Source organism: Vulpes lagopus, chromosome 2 (assembly GCF_018345385.1).
Source record: "Vulpes lagopus strain Blue_001 chromosome 2, ASM1834538v1, whole genome shotgun sequence".
NCBI lineage: Eukaryota > Metazoa > Chordata > Mammalia > Carnivora > Canidae > Vulpes > Vulpes lagopus.
In genome coordinates, this window is record NC_054825.1 from 34,661,176 (window position 1) to 34,675,362 (window position 14,187).

The 14,187-nt window shown below is 40.5% G+C and overlaps 1 protein-coding gene across 9 annotated transcripts in view; it reads left to right on the forward strand.

The window, feature by feature from the left end:
- Window positions 1–14,187, forward strand: part of CPEB3 (cytoplasmic polyadenylation element binding protein 3) — a 196,988-nt gene that overhangs the window by 34,395 nt on the left and 148,406 nt on the right. For 7 of the 9 annotated variants that reach the window (XM_041744214.1, XM_041744209.1, XM_041744215.1 and 4 more), the window contains one exon: window positions 2,258–3,273. The exons of 1 other annotated variant lie outside the window; for it this stretch is intronic. In XM_041744214.1, the coding sequence (XP_041600148.1) occupies window positions 2,269–3,273 (1,005 nt within the window). In that variant the 5' untranslated portion in view covers window positions 2,258–2,268. Of the gene's footprint in view, window positions 1–1,919; window positions 2,044–2,257; window positions 3,274–14,187 lie in introns of those variants that run through there. One more of the 9 variants, XM_041744212.1, reaches the window with a different exon arrangement.

A 14,187-nucleotide genomic window follows, 5' to 3' on the forward strand; every position in this document is an offset into this window, starting at 1 on the left:
TAACAAAAAGCATCGATACAAGTATTGGAAAAACTGAGTGATATTAAAATTATTATCAAATGCATATTTCAGCCATGACGATATGGCTATTGTAAAAATAATTCTAGCCTACTGAAAGCAACTCAGATCCCAGATTCTAATGGTTTACTGCAGTACTGCTTAAACCGAGTATGAAAATGTCTTTTTCTATGACCATTTCCTTTGGCAATGATAGAACTTTGTGCTGTTGTGAATCCAAGCTTACTTGTCCCTTTGTGTCAGATTTTACAATACTGATCAAAGTCATGGTTTTAGAAAAGGGAACTGAGGAACAAAGTCAATCTTACGTGGGTTATATTGGTAGTAGCTGGCAATTTGTGAGGTATACTGGACTGGGTTTTGGTGGGGGAGAAAAGGGGAGGAAAGAGTAGAGTGAGGTGGCTATGAAGCATTTCCTTGAGCCCACTATTTTGTGTATGAAACTTTAAAATTGAAGATAACTGTTTTAAAGATAATCTTTAATAAAATGGCACTACTTTAATCTCATTGATCTGACATATTTTGCTTAATAGTTAAGAATGATGACATTTCCATTTTTCAATACATTTATTTTATAACAGTTATCATGAAGATGTCCAAAGACAGCTTCTGTGTGATTCTGAATGTCCTTTCACAAATGATCTGGGAAAGATGCTTCTCCAAGTATCTGAGTTAATTAAATAACTGCATTAAATATATTAATAACTTTGTTGGAATTATACTGAATCATCATCTAAAAATAATTATGTGTTTGGTCATATGCTCCTTTAACATCTCAAAATATTTGTTTTTAGGGTTTCAGCATTGTAATATTCATGTACTTAAAACAATTAACATGTTCTAAAGGACAAGATAGCTCAGTGATAACTATGTGTATGGAAATCTCCTGATTTTGAGTGATTACTATTTTCATCCTTGAATGAGAAAATAGGCTGTATGGCAGAGGTGAATATAGCCCTTCTATGAGAGATGGAAAATACCATACGCTCCTTTTATGGCTAAACGAAGCAGTGATGGCAATGCACTATAATTACAATGTATGAGAATTTGGGACTTTGTACTATGCTATTTTTAACACGTTTGCTAGCATATGGTAATTCAGGGTCTTCATAATCTTTCATTGCTAATACCAGTGATAAGAGAATGGATTCTAAATTTGCCAAAGTCTTGTGACCAAGGCAGCATCAGGAGGATTCAAAAATGAAAATCTGGCAACCCCAGAAGTATCTTGACTTTCTACTTTAATCTCAGGGGGATTTTTTTTTAAAGCTCCGCCCCCACCCCATCTCACAGGCAGTCTGTCTCTGTCTTTCGCTCTCTCTGACCTCAAATCCAACCAGAACATTTCTCCACCCTGCAGAGAAATTCTCAGGCTCCACTTGAGACCCGAACCACTGAGAAGTCAAGAAATTTCTTGTGTGGCAGAATTGGAGGCAAGAAGATTGGAGAATAAGCAGAAAAATCCTAATCCTTAGACTGTAACAAGAAGCAAGCGCTTACAAACGTTTCAGTAGATTTTTACCTCTTTAAAAACGGTGGTTTGTTGGTTGTTGTTGTTGCTGTTGTTGTTGTTTTAATGTCTCCTAACAAAATGGAGTAGCTGCAGCTACTGGGAGGCCAGAGAATGATTGTGCAGCTGAGTCCTCCTAACAAATGCCAAGGATTTCCTCCCTCGTGGTTCGCTGCTGTTAAATGAAACAATTATCAACGCAAGAAGGCAGTTTGCTAATCAAGAGGGATAAGACTGCTGTTTCTTTAAAGTGCCGAGCAGGGAAGGGGGAAGAAAGGGTCGTGTGCGGTGTCTTTTTAACCTTGCTGAAGGACGCAGCAGTATTTATTGACGTATGCAAATAACTGGGGGAGGGTGGTGCTTGGGAAAAAACAGGAACCAGAATCAGTTTCTTATTGCAGGGTGAACGCTCTGAGTTCCGGTGAAGGGAAAAGAGACGTGGCGAAATTGCTGTCTTTCTATTTTATAAGCACATCTCTCACTAATACAGAAAAGGAACCAAGACATCAGAAAGGGTGAAGACGCTCTCACAGTATTTTTAGAGAGCCCCCCCCCCCCGCCCCCCATCCCCAGCCCGACCTGTTCTTCTAAATGGGAGATTATGGATTTGCATTGCAATTGGCTAGTAGCGGTGGCACTGGATTTTCGCAAGTAAAACACCCTCCCGCTTTAGCGAGGGGCATTAACGATCACATTGACAATAACGCATCTCTTTTTTCCCCGTTTCAGCTGCGCAAACCATGCAGGATGATTTACTGATGGACAAAAGCAAAACCCAGCCCCAGCCCCAGCAGCAGCGGCAGCAGCAGCAGCAGCAGCAGCCCCAGCCCGAACCCAGCGCAGCCGAAGCCCCGTCCACGCCCCTCTCCTCAGAGACCCCCAAGCCGGAGGACAGCAGCGCAGTGCCGGCCCTCAGCCCCGCCGCGGCCCCGCCGGCCCCCAACGGCCCTGACAAGATGCAGATGGAATCGCCGCTCCTGCCGGGCTTGAGTTTCCACCAGCCCCCTCAGCAGCCACCGCCGCCGCAGGAGCCCACGGCGCCGGGCGCGTCGCTGTCGCCGTCCTTCGGCAGCACCTGGTCCACGGGCACCACGAACGCTGTGGAGGACAGCTTCTTCCAGGGGATCACCCCAGTCAACGGGACCATGCTCTTCCAGAACTTCCCGCACCACGTCAACCCAGTCTTCGGAGGCACCTTCTCTCCGCAGATCGGCCTGGCGCAGACCCAGCACCACCAGCAGCCGCCGCCGCCGGCGCCGCAGCCCGCGCAGCCCGCGCAGCCCCCGCAGGGGCAGCCCCCGCAGCAGCGCCGCTCGCCGGCCAGCCCCAGCCAGGCGCCCTACGCTCAAAGGAGTGCAGCCGCGGCGTATGGCCACCAGCCCATCATGACCAGCAAGCCGTCCTCGTCCTCGGCTGCAGTAGCTGCTGCGGCCGCCGCTGCCGCTTCGTCCGCCTCGTCCAGCTGGAACACGCACCAGAGTGTGAACGCCGCCTGGAGCGCGCCGTCCAACCCGTGGGGCGGCCTGCCGGCTGGCCGGGACCCTCGCCGGGCTGTCGGCGTGGGTGTGGGCGTGGGAGTCGGGGTGCCCTCGCCGCTCAACCCCATCTCGCCGCTCAAAAAGCCCTTCTCCAGCAATGTGATCGCGCCGCCCAAGTTTCCTCGGGCAGCCCCGCTCACCTCCAAGTCCTGGATGGAGGATAATGCTTTCCGGACGGATAATGGTAACAATCTGTTGCCATTTCAGGTAATGCTCCAGTGCACCTGCACACACCTCCGTTTCTACTCCTCTCCCTTTACCCCCTCTTCCCTGTCATTTAATCGTGATTTTTGTTCTTTAAAAAAAGGCAGCGATGTCCAGCTCCCTTGTCCCATTCCCAAGACTCCGTTTCGCCGGTGCTGTTCCAGTACCGGGGACAAGGGTGAGGGAACACTGTGACTGTGACTGAGGAATCATATTTAAGCATCCTGATAAGATAGAAAAGGGCCTTTTTCTTTTGGCATATTTTTTTCCTTCACCGTGTGTGTGCCTTTTATTTTGACCTTCTTTGACAAGGTGCAGTGTATGGCAAGGTACTGGCTTGGTCCCAGAATGAGTAGGCTGAGATTCCTGTCATTTTAAGTAGCTACACATTTCAAGTTATGCAATCCTGGGTCCTGAGTGCCTCCTGAAAGCTATCCACTCCCAAACTACCCTGGGCCTACTCTTAAAGAGGTTAACAGCCCTTGAGTGGTGCTATTTCAGACAGTTGCATATGCTCAATTAAACTAATGTGAGCACATGTGTTTATGTCTCGCTAAGGTGCTGGCATCATTAATAGCAATCAGCATATTGTCCCTGCCGGGAAGATTATGAGTGTGAGATTCCAATAAACTCATGAACTCCTTTAGGGACCAAGTTGGAAGAGTGGAAATTCTAGGGTAACCCTTCCTATGTTACCCAGAAGAAGGACTAGACATTGTTTTTTTCTAGAGCAAAGAGACAATAGGACGCGACCTTCAGAGCCATATTGCAATGGAGTCTATCTGCTAGCTGGCACTGAAATATTTAAAGCTGCAGTGTCCTTCAGATGGGTTATTTAAGAAGACAATACAGATCAATTACACCATTTGAAACTGGGCAAAGTGAAAGTCTTGCAACTTTAATGAAAAATGAGCCTTGTGTCTTGGTGTTAAATACCAGTGAAAAACCCAGGAAGTGCCCCAGACAAAAAGGTTGAATGGAGTGTCCTTAATTCTGTTCTTGTTTTCTGATCCAGCCCATGGCCACATCAGTTGGCAATGTCCTGAACATCTTAAGGTGGAAAGGGGTGGTGAGGGACTCCTGGGTGGCTCAGTGGTTGAGCATCTGCCTTTGGCCCAGGACGTGATCCTGGAGTTCTGGGATGGAGTCCCACATTGGGCTTCCTACATGGAGCCTGCTTCTCCCTCTCTGTCTGCCTCAGTGTCTTTCATGAATAAATAAAATCTTTTTAAAAAAGGGGGTATGGAAAAAAAAGGGGGGTATGATGAGGGTGAGTGTTCACTGGGGGCTTTTGTTCTAGGCAAACATTTATTCTTCACTTAACAAATTGATTTGGCTATAAGCTACTAGGCTCAGTTAAAAAAGAAAAGAATAAAGGAAGGAGAGAAGAGGGCTTTGAATAAGACCCAGTTGGGGTCATCAAGGAAATGAAACAAATTCTTTGAGCATTGCTGAAACATGGCAGAACCGAAATTTGACAGAAGTAGTTTAGAGCATCAGGTACAATTGGAATCTTCATTTTGTTTTTCTTACATTTTAAGATGTGATGTTTGAGATGACTCACATCCATGAAGAAGGTGATAGGGTTATTGAGAAGCACATGATTCCCTAGGCTACCGCAAGGATTTTTAACCTTGACAGTTCAAGGGAGCCCGTGAAACTTGTAAATTGTGTGTATGAGAGTTTTTCATGAGAGAGGATCTTAACAAATTTTCGCAGGCATCCTTTAGGAATGGAAAATTTTAATATTAAAGTGTATTTCTTTCCATTCTAAAGTTTGTTTTGATAAAATGAAGAGAAGCTGCAAGATGGGATTAGTTTGGTAGAGAAAAGGAGGAATCTGCTTTCTAGAATTTCTCTCTGTGCTTATTTTTGTGGTGAGGGGATAGAACCGTGAGGCTGCATTTGGTAGGAAAGCCATTCTTTTCAAACAGTTATTTTTATACTGATGCTCCCTATCCAAGTTCAGTCTTAGAAGATAACCTAAAATCTGAGAGGAAGTTTTAGGGGTGAGAGCTTATAGTGTAGACATTAGTTATGTTTTTCTAGGCCCTGAATCTGAATGCGACTAGCTTTTGATTAATTGTCTCTGGAAGGGAGGGCCGGGGAGAGATTATAAAATTTCCCCCAAACTGATATTGACAAGTAGTATGTGGTTTGCCAATGGTTTCTCAGCAAACCATTTACCAGCAATGCTCATGGAAGCTGGACAGACTGATTTGAAGTCAGCTTATTTTCATCCCTGGTGGTGCTATTGAGTAGGTAAAGATGGCCAAAAGACTTGAGATTTTATTAAAAATTGAGCTGTATATATTTGGTCTCAGGAAAAATTACGTGGACTTCATGTCTCACTTCTTTGTCTTACTAAAATGGAACTTTGGGGTTTTGAAACAATCTTAGAACCAGATTAGAACACACAACCTGGTTGTGTTTTAGTTTTGGGTTGGAATATTATGACTTTGTGGTTATTTTTTTTTAAAGATTTTATTCATGAAAGACACAGAGAGAGAGGCAGAAACATAGGCAGAGGGAGAAGCAGGCTCCCCACGAGAAGTCTGTTGTGGGACTTGATCCCAGGACCCCGGGATCATGACCTGAGCCAAATGCAGATTGCTCAGTCACTGAGCCACCCAGGTGCCCCAAGAGTTTGTGTTAAATGTATCACATATGTTTAAAAAGCAAAAACTAAACACTTTGAGTCTTGTGCATAGAATTTTACATGTTTGTGCATTTATTTAAATCATTTTTCTATGAAAGGGGGAAAATATCTTAAGTAGTCCTAGAGATTCATTTTACAGACTCTGAGCTAAAAGGGGCTTGCAACAGTAATCTAATATGCCTTAATATGTATTTTTATTTATTTTAAAGATTTAATTTATTTATTCATGAGGGACAGAGGCAGAGACAGAAGGAGGCTCCCTGTGGGGACCCCGGGATCATGCCCTGAGCCAAAGGCAGACTCAACCACTGAGCCACCCAAGCATCCCTCTTAAATTTTTTTTTTAAATTTTTATTTATTTATGATAGTCACAGAGAGAGAGAGAGAGAGAGAGAGAGGCAGAGACATAGGCAGAGGGAGAAGCAGGCTCCGTGCACCGGGAGCCTGATGTGGGATTCGATCCCGGGTCTCCAGGATCGCGCCCTGGGCCAAAGGCAAGCGCCAAACCACTGCGCCACCCAGGGATCCCCCAGGCATCCCTCTTAATATGTATTTTTAAAATCCATATCCCGTCAGTGATGCTTCACTTTCTTTTGCCAACCAACACAATAGATTTTTTTTTTTTTTGGAGCTTTACTTCTATAGTTTATATTGTAAAAGCAATGACTGTATTTGAATGTGGTTTTCCAAACTATACATTTCCTTACCCCCTTCCCTCAATTCTAACAAAGTTGATTGGTTTCCCTGAGTTGGGATTCCTGCTTCCTTCAGGTTTACTTGTATCTAAACACTACTTTATAGATATCTGTAAATAAGGAAACCAAGGTCCTAAGAAGTAGGATGACATAGCTCCAGTCCTAGAGGTTTGGCTAATTTTGTTGATGTGTCTCCTTAACTTCCCTGTAGCACTAGTGGTGTTAGGTAAAATTCATTTTAAGTCAGGTTCTCTTCGGGCTCCATTCAAAGGGACTTAGTTTTGGAATTATCTAGTGAGGTTTTCTGTCTGGCTGATGCCTCTTGGTGATGTACCTCCCGCTAATGGGCTTAGGAACAATGAGACACTCCACTGGGGGAATTATAAATATGCATCATTTTATATTTATATAAGCAGAGAAGCCTAGGTATATAAAAGGACCAAAGCAGAGATGTTTTCTATATGTAGTGGATTTGGATTTAAATAGCATTTTTGTCCAGAGGAGTTTAGAAGGGACTTTTAAGAATACCTGTTCTACCACTCTTTGTTCATTTGCCGAAGGAGAAAATTGAAATCCCAATATGCGAAATTCCTTGCCCAAGTTTGAGTAGGTATTTTCTGTCAGAAGCAGGCTTTGGAGGCAGATTGTCTAGGTTCAGATTTTAACTCTGCCAGCTACTTGCTTTATAATCTTGAGCAAATTATGTCCACATGTTGACCTTCATCTGTAAGATGGGAATAATAATTCCTTGCTTCATATGAGTTCAGGTGAGAAACTGCATATTAACACAGTGCTTGGCCCATAGTAGAGTACCACATAAATGTTGGGCTATGATTATCATTGTTGTAATAGTGACCAGAGGTTCTGGATGATTTTATAGTAGGGATTACTGATTTTTCATACAGTTCAGTCTGAATAAGTGTAAACTTCTATATAATGTCTTTTGGTCTTTTTTTTTTTTCTGTCTTAAGGTACCCTTTGGTTACTGTAACAAAAGGTGATTTGCCATTAACTTATGGGCCAGGCCTTGTGCTAAATACTTTAGGTATAGTTCCTCATTGAAACTCCTTTGAGGTTCAGCTCTATTATAACCCTCGTTATGCTGACAGAGAAATTGAGTGTTAATATATTTACTTTATCTGCTCATGATCACACAGCCAGTAATTGACAGAGTTGGGATTTGAACCCAGGTAGTCTGCGTCCAGAGCCAATCTCCACTATAATACCTTGAGTATAATAACTCTAGAACATCAGTTAACAGTGTTGTGTAGAAGCAGGAGACTGGGATGAATCTGTACTTGACCTTATGATATGCCCTGGAAAAATATAGTGCCCATACATTTCCTACCACTTATTTGCAACAGTAGTCAATATATCCCCCTATTTACTTATTTACTTAATTTATGTGTTTTTGAATATTGTATTTTTGAAAAAAATTCAAATTAGGTTTTGCTTTCTTTCTGCATCTCTGACTTTATCTCTCCTCTTCCCTTACTCCAAATTGAAAGTAATTATACAGATTTTATATTTTCTGGCATGTCTAGTTAATTATAATTTAGTGTTAATTTTGCTAGTGGGTTATTTATAACAGAGGAACAAATTCCTTACATGAATTAATGGGAATATAGATGATGATGACTATTATTTTTATTATTATTTTGAAGAAAGAGAGAGTGTGGGGGAAGGAGGAAGGGAGGAAGGAAAGAGGGAGAGAGAGAATCTTTAAGCAGGCTTTATGTTCATCCCAGAGCCCAACTTGGGGAGATCTCAGGACCTAGAGATCATGACCTGAGTTAAAATCAAGAGTTGGATATTTAACCCGCTGAGCCACCCAGGCACCCTGGGAATATAGATTATTTTATTATTTTATTTTATTTTATTTATTTTATAGATTATTTTAAAAAGTCAATACATACATCTATTCATAATACATTTTGAGGAAACAGTGATATCTTCAACCAGTCTATGCTTTTTTTTTTTTTTTTTGTAAACCATCTTTTTAGGAAGTAGTATAAATTGTCTAGTTTATGCTTACTTTTGACGAAGGATAGTATGACCTAGATTTAAAACTAGAGACTCTTCTATAGTTGGTTTCTTAACTACTGCTCTAATGCAAAACCACTTAAGGTCCACCCAACCCCACAAACTGTTTCAGAGCCTATTATGGCATGGTTACTGTGAATGCCAACAAAGAGCCACATTATCTATATTCTATTTAAAAGACTGGTTGGTTAGGAAATATTAGAAGATTTTCTAGGCTACTGAAAACATAAATATAATAATATAAACTGAATATTTCAAAGTTGCATGTTGAAAAGTAGTTACCTTTAAACTTTTCATGACCTTGCAGTGAGTTGATACAAAAGTACACCCTCAGAAATGTAATGTTTTTAGATATTTTATAAAACACAATTTTCTACTTAAATAACTTTCTCCATTGGTTGGTTTAGTTTGCTGTTTTTCAAGGGCTACACAAGGGTAATGCCTGTCCATTTGGATCTTGTCATTGTGCAGGTGAGTTTTGTAGTGTTTTGATCCATAAGTATCAGAAGATTATGGCTTTGTTTTCTACAATATGAAGAGTTTGATTAAATCATACAGACTTTACTAAGGAGAGAGATGGAAAGGAGTATAATTGAGTAGTGGACAGTCCATGAAGCTTGGAATGAGAAAGATACTGGTCAAAGCCACAGCTCTGTCAGTGGTGATTGGGTCACATCATTTATCAAAAGATTCTTTTTCCCAGTCTGCAAAAATAAGAGAGAGCACCCATCTTCTGGGTTTGCTTTTGAAAGAATATGTATAAAGTGTTCAGAAAATTAGATCTTGTTACAGCTCTTAGATGCCTGCCTAACTACCTCAGATTATAGTCAGTAGGAGTTTGATAGAGGAAATATTGTTGATAATCAGTAGTCCAGAGTTAAACACTGGTTGATGGCATCTGAAAATGAAGAGGGGCTGGAAAGAAGAGTCCATCAGGGATGGAAGAGCAATGAAAGGCTCTTTGTGTATTATGGTGACTGCCTGACCTAGAAAGGCAATAACTACCTGCTTTTTGTAACTACCTGCTTCTGCTTCTGGTTGACTTACCAATGCAAGTATAAGCGTTTTCCTTGCCCTGTGAACATAACATTTTAATTGGTGAAGGGCTGCTTAAACTTATAATTTCCCGATTGCTACCAGTGTTGATATTGGTAGTTCTGGAGCTACAAGGGCTCTAATTTGAAGCTCCTTATCCTTACTTTCTAGAAGACCATGCCTGGCTCTCCATAGGGGCCATTATGGTTGTCAGAGATAGAATTCAGTATAGAGACCCCAGTTTGGATCTTGAGAGTTGCGGGATATACCACCACTTTAAGGGGGCTTTCCTGGAGAGATTGCTATGCTTACAGTAGTATCCAGCTTAACAAGGAATTTTCCGCAGCTGGTCCTTATTCCTTGTAAATGGCTTGTATGGGCTTCTTTTATGTTTTGGTTCTATTACATTCAGTTTTCATTTCCTTTAGTGTTCTTTACAGATGCTGGGCTTGTAAATTTTTTAATATGAAACCATTCTAATATTTGCGTTTTGACTTAACTTGAAATAGAAAGGTACTACTAAATGAAAATAATACCATAAATTAGTATCTTGGAATTAAGCCTATTTGTCTTTCCCCAGAAGCTTTATTATATAATTCTCAGAAATAATAAATATGTGATATGAACCCTTGTTGGCATACTTCAGAGGAGAGCATCAGAAATAAGCACCAAAGAGCCTTTATATCATTTGATATGATTGTAGAATTAATACACATGAAGGGAAGGAAACAACATGTACTAATTTTGTGTTGTACAGCCAAATATCTTCATTTCTTAAGCATTTAGACTTATTTCAAAGTCAAGATCAAGTACATGGGGGGAAAGAACTCTCTTTAGTAACTGAGTGCAACTAATTAAATGGTCAGTGCTACAACTGAAGCAGTGTCTAGAAGTTCAAAAGCACCTGACACTTAGTAGGTGCTCATTAAATGACTGTATAAACATTTAAACACAACAGTGCTATAGTTTTGTGTTTTTTTTTTTTTTACAATATAGTATACTTTAACGTTTTTGAGACAGATTTGCCATTGTACCATTTCTCTACAAGATGTCCATAGAATGTGGAAACATGAATATACGTAATGTCATAAAGGACATCTTCAATTTGAAAAAATAGAAAATATTATCTGTGTTCCCAAACTCAGGGGACATCTGAATTTCCAGGCTATGACTCCTTTTACAGGTTTGGCATGCCAAAAAGCAAGCAGAGTTCTTATTTTGACGTAAAAGGTTTTGGCAGCCAGTAGATGTGAACACTAGCTTGAATCTTACGAGTTAAATTTTTCTTTACCTACTCACTGTTAATTCATTCTTGTGGAGTTCATTTATCCTGTCATGGTAATCTGCTTTGTTCCTGATGTCTCAAATCAAGTTATTAATACTAGGACTGACCAGAATTAGGGTCCAAATAATTCTGAAAATAGCACCTAGAAATACCTAGAAGAGAATTCTTTGGTCTAAGAGGTTGACGAGTAGGTTATAGTAGGCCCATTCAACCAGCCAGTCATTTGAGGAATGTGAGATTGGAAAGCAGAGAGGTAAAGGACAAAAGACGTTCTATCCTAAATATATGATAAGGTGAGGGGATTGATTAGGGATTGGAATACTTCAGAGGAAACATTTTCGTGATCTGACAACTTACCCCCCTACTCAGAGTCCAGGAGACCTGATTCTTAGGTTTCAGATACACAGCAATTAAAAAGGACAAGAAGTAAATGTGCCCAGCACCTCTCTTTTGCAATCTGCTGTGGAAAATTTCCTTTCCTCTTTTGGCCTAGGAATATAACTGAGATTCACAGGGGATTAAAAATAGTGAAGATTGGTAATGTTTATGAGATTGTGAGGAAAGGCTGAGAGACAATTTTTGGAAATGAACCTGTTTTTTTTATGTTTGCATTTGATTTTGTGGGTAGACCATTCAACTCTTTGCCATGTTGTTGTTTAATGCAATTGTAATTGATAGTAGAATCCTAACTTCAGATAAATAGTTAAGGATAGCGTATGCAGTATTTTTATTAACTACAAATCTATTATGGAATTCTCTGATCAAAGTGATGAGATTTACATTGTTGAGTTTCCTTTGGCATCTTCACTCACAGTCATAATCCATGTACTCCAGTTTGGGGTATTATATTATTTTTGATGTCCTTCTCCAAATAGATACAGGTAAAAAAAAAATACAGGGAACCCTGAATGTCTGGCCTCACCCTTTCACATGAATTATCTTATTTAATTCTTACATGTTCTTGTAAATTAGGGATTATCATCCCACTTGAGACTCAGAGATTACCTGACTAGTGGGTGACAGAGCAGGAATGGAATCTTAGGTCTTTTGACTCCATGTCCAGTTATTCCATTCTACTATCTCTGCTTGCCTCTTGTCATGCACCATCTTTTAATATGCCTTTGATGTCACACTCTTTCCCCAGGTCTTCTTGATTCCCCTCATCGCACATTGCTGTTATAACACTTGTCACTCTGAAATGAGCTGCTTTATTTTGTTTTGTTTCTCCACATTAGAATGTAGCCTCCACAAGGGCAAGGACCTTTTCAGTGCAGTATCTGCAGGGGTTGTGACAGCCTGGGATGTTTTAGGCATATGGCAAATATTTGTTGACTGTGTTAATGACTTACATTTAAAAATGATTGATTAATCATTTATTGGTCATTTGCATGTAGCTAGCAATGTAAAAGCACATTCATTTTATAGATATTTAACTGGCCTCTACTAGAGGTCAGGAAGTAGGGAATAAAGCTGAACCAAATCCTGTCAGACAGTTCCTTGATAAACATGAGTTAAAATATAGGTGATAATGTTTATAGCAGTATGTAATATATACAACAAAGACAGTGTGTACTTGAATCAGAGGAGGGAATGATTAATTTGTGTGTGTGTGTTTGTGGGTTGAGAAGTCTCCAGGAAAGTCTTCACAGTTTAAAATATTTTCAGTTTTTCTGATTTTGAAAGTAATACATGTTTACCATTTAAAACTGGAAGAAAGGGCAGTCTGGGTGGCTCAGCAGTTTAGCGCCACCTTCAGCCCAGGGCCTGATCCTGGAGACCCAGGATTGAGTCCCATGTCAGGCTCCCTGCATGGAGCCTGCTTCTCCCTCTGCCTGTGTCTCTGCCTCTCTCTGTGTGTGTGTCTCTCATGAATAAATAAATGGAATCTTTAAAAAAGTAAAAATAAAAAAATAAAACTGGAAGAAAAAAATTGCTCATAATCCTATTACCCAGAGAGAAGTACTGTTGTTTTGGTGCAATTCTGCCAATGATCTCTTTTTTATGTGAATGTGTTTTATATGGTTGAGAACGATTCTGTATAAATAATTTTATAGCCATATTTTTTAGCTTTTCATATCATTAAGTTTATAAACACTTTTATTACCACGTAATATCCCATCACAGGAATCCATTGTAATTAAAAAGTCATTTTTATATTTGGAGGATTTAGGTGGCTTTCAGTTTTTAACTAATTAAAAAAATATTTATTTGAGAGAGCATGTGTGTGTGTACAACTGGGAGGTGGCAGGAGTAGAGTGAGAATTTCAAGCAGATTCCACTTAGAGCACTGAGCCCAATATAGAGCTCCATCCCACGACTCTGAGACCACCACCTGCATCAAAGTCAAGAGCTGGATGCTTAGCTGACTGTGCTACCCAGGTGCCCTCAGTTTTTAACTGTTAAACAATACTGTTATGAACATATTGGGGCATTTTAAAGCTTTATTTACAGCTGAATTGTCAGGGTTCCATAGGCAGACCAGGGAACAGGGGTAGGAGTTGCAGCAAAAAGATTTGCTTTAAGCAGAGGGAACAGCAGCTATACAGGTAAGAAACAACATGGCAGCCCTGGTGGCCCAGCGGGTTAGCCCCACCTTCGGCCCAGGGCATGACCCTGGAAACCCAGGTTGAGTCCCACATCGGGCTCCCTGCAGAGAACCTGATTCTCCCTCTGCCTAGAAAAAAATTGCTCATAATCCTATTACCCAGAGAGAAGTACTGTTGTTTTGGTGCAATTCTGCCAATGATCTCTTTTTTATGTGAATGTGTTTTATATGGTTGAGAACGATTCTGTATAAATAATTTTATAGCCATATTTTTTAGCTTTTCATATCATTAAGTTTATAAACACTTTTATTACCACGTAATATCCCATCACAGGAATCCATTGTAATTAAAAAGTCATTTTTATATTTGGAGGATTTAGGTGGCTTTCAGTTTTTAACTAATTAAAAAAATATTTATTTGAGAGAGCATGTGTGTGTGTACAACTGGGAGGTGGCAGGAGTAGAGTGAGAATTTCAAGCAGATTCCACTTAGAGCACTGAGCCCAATATAGAGCTCCATCCCACGACTCTGAGACCACCACCTGCATCAAAGTCAAGAGCTGGATGCTTAGCTGACTGTGCTACCCAGGTGCCCTCAGTTTTTAACTGTTAAACAATACTGTTATGAACATATTGGGGCATTTTAAAGCTTTAT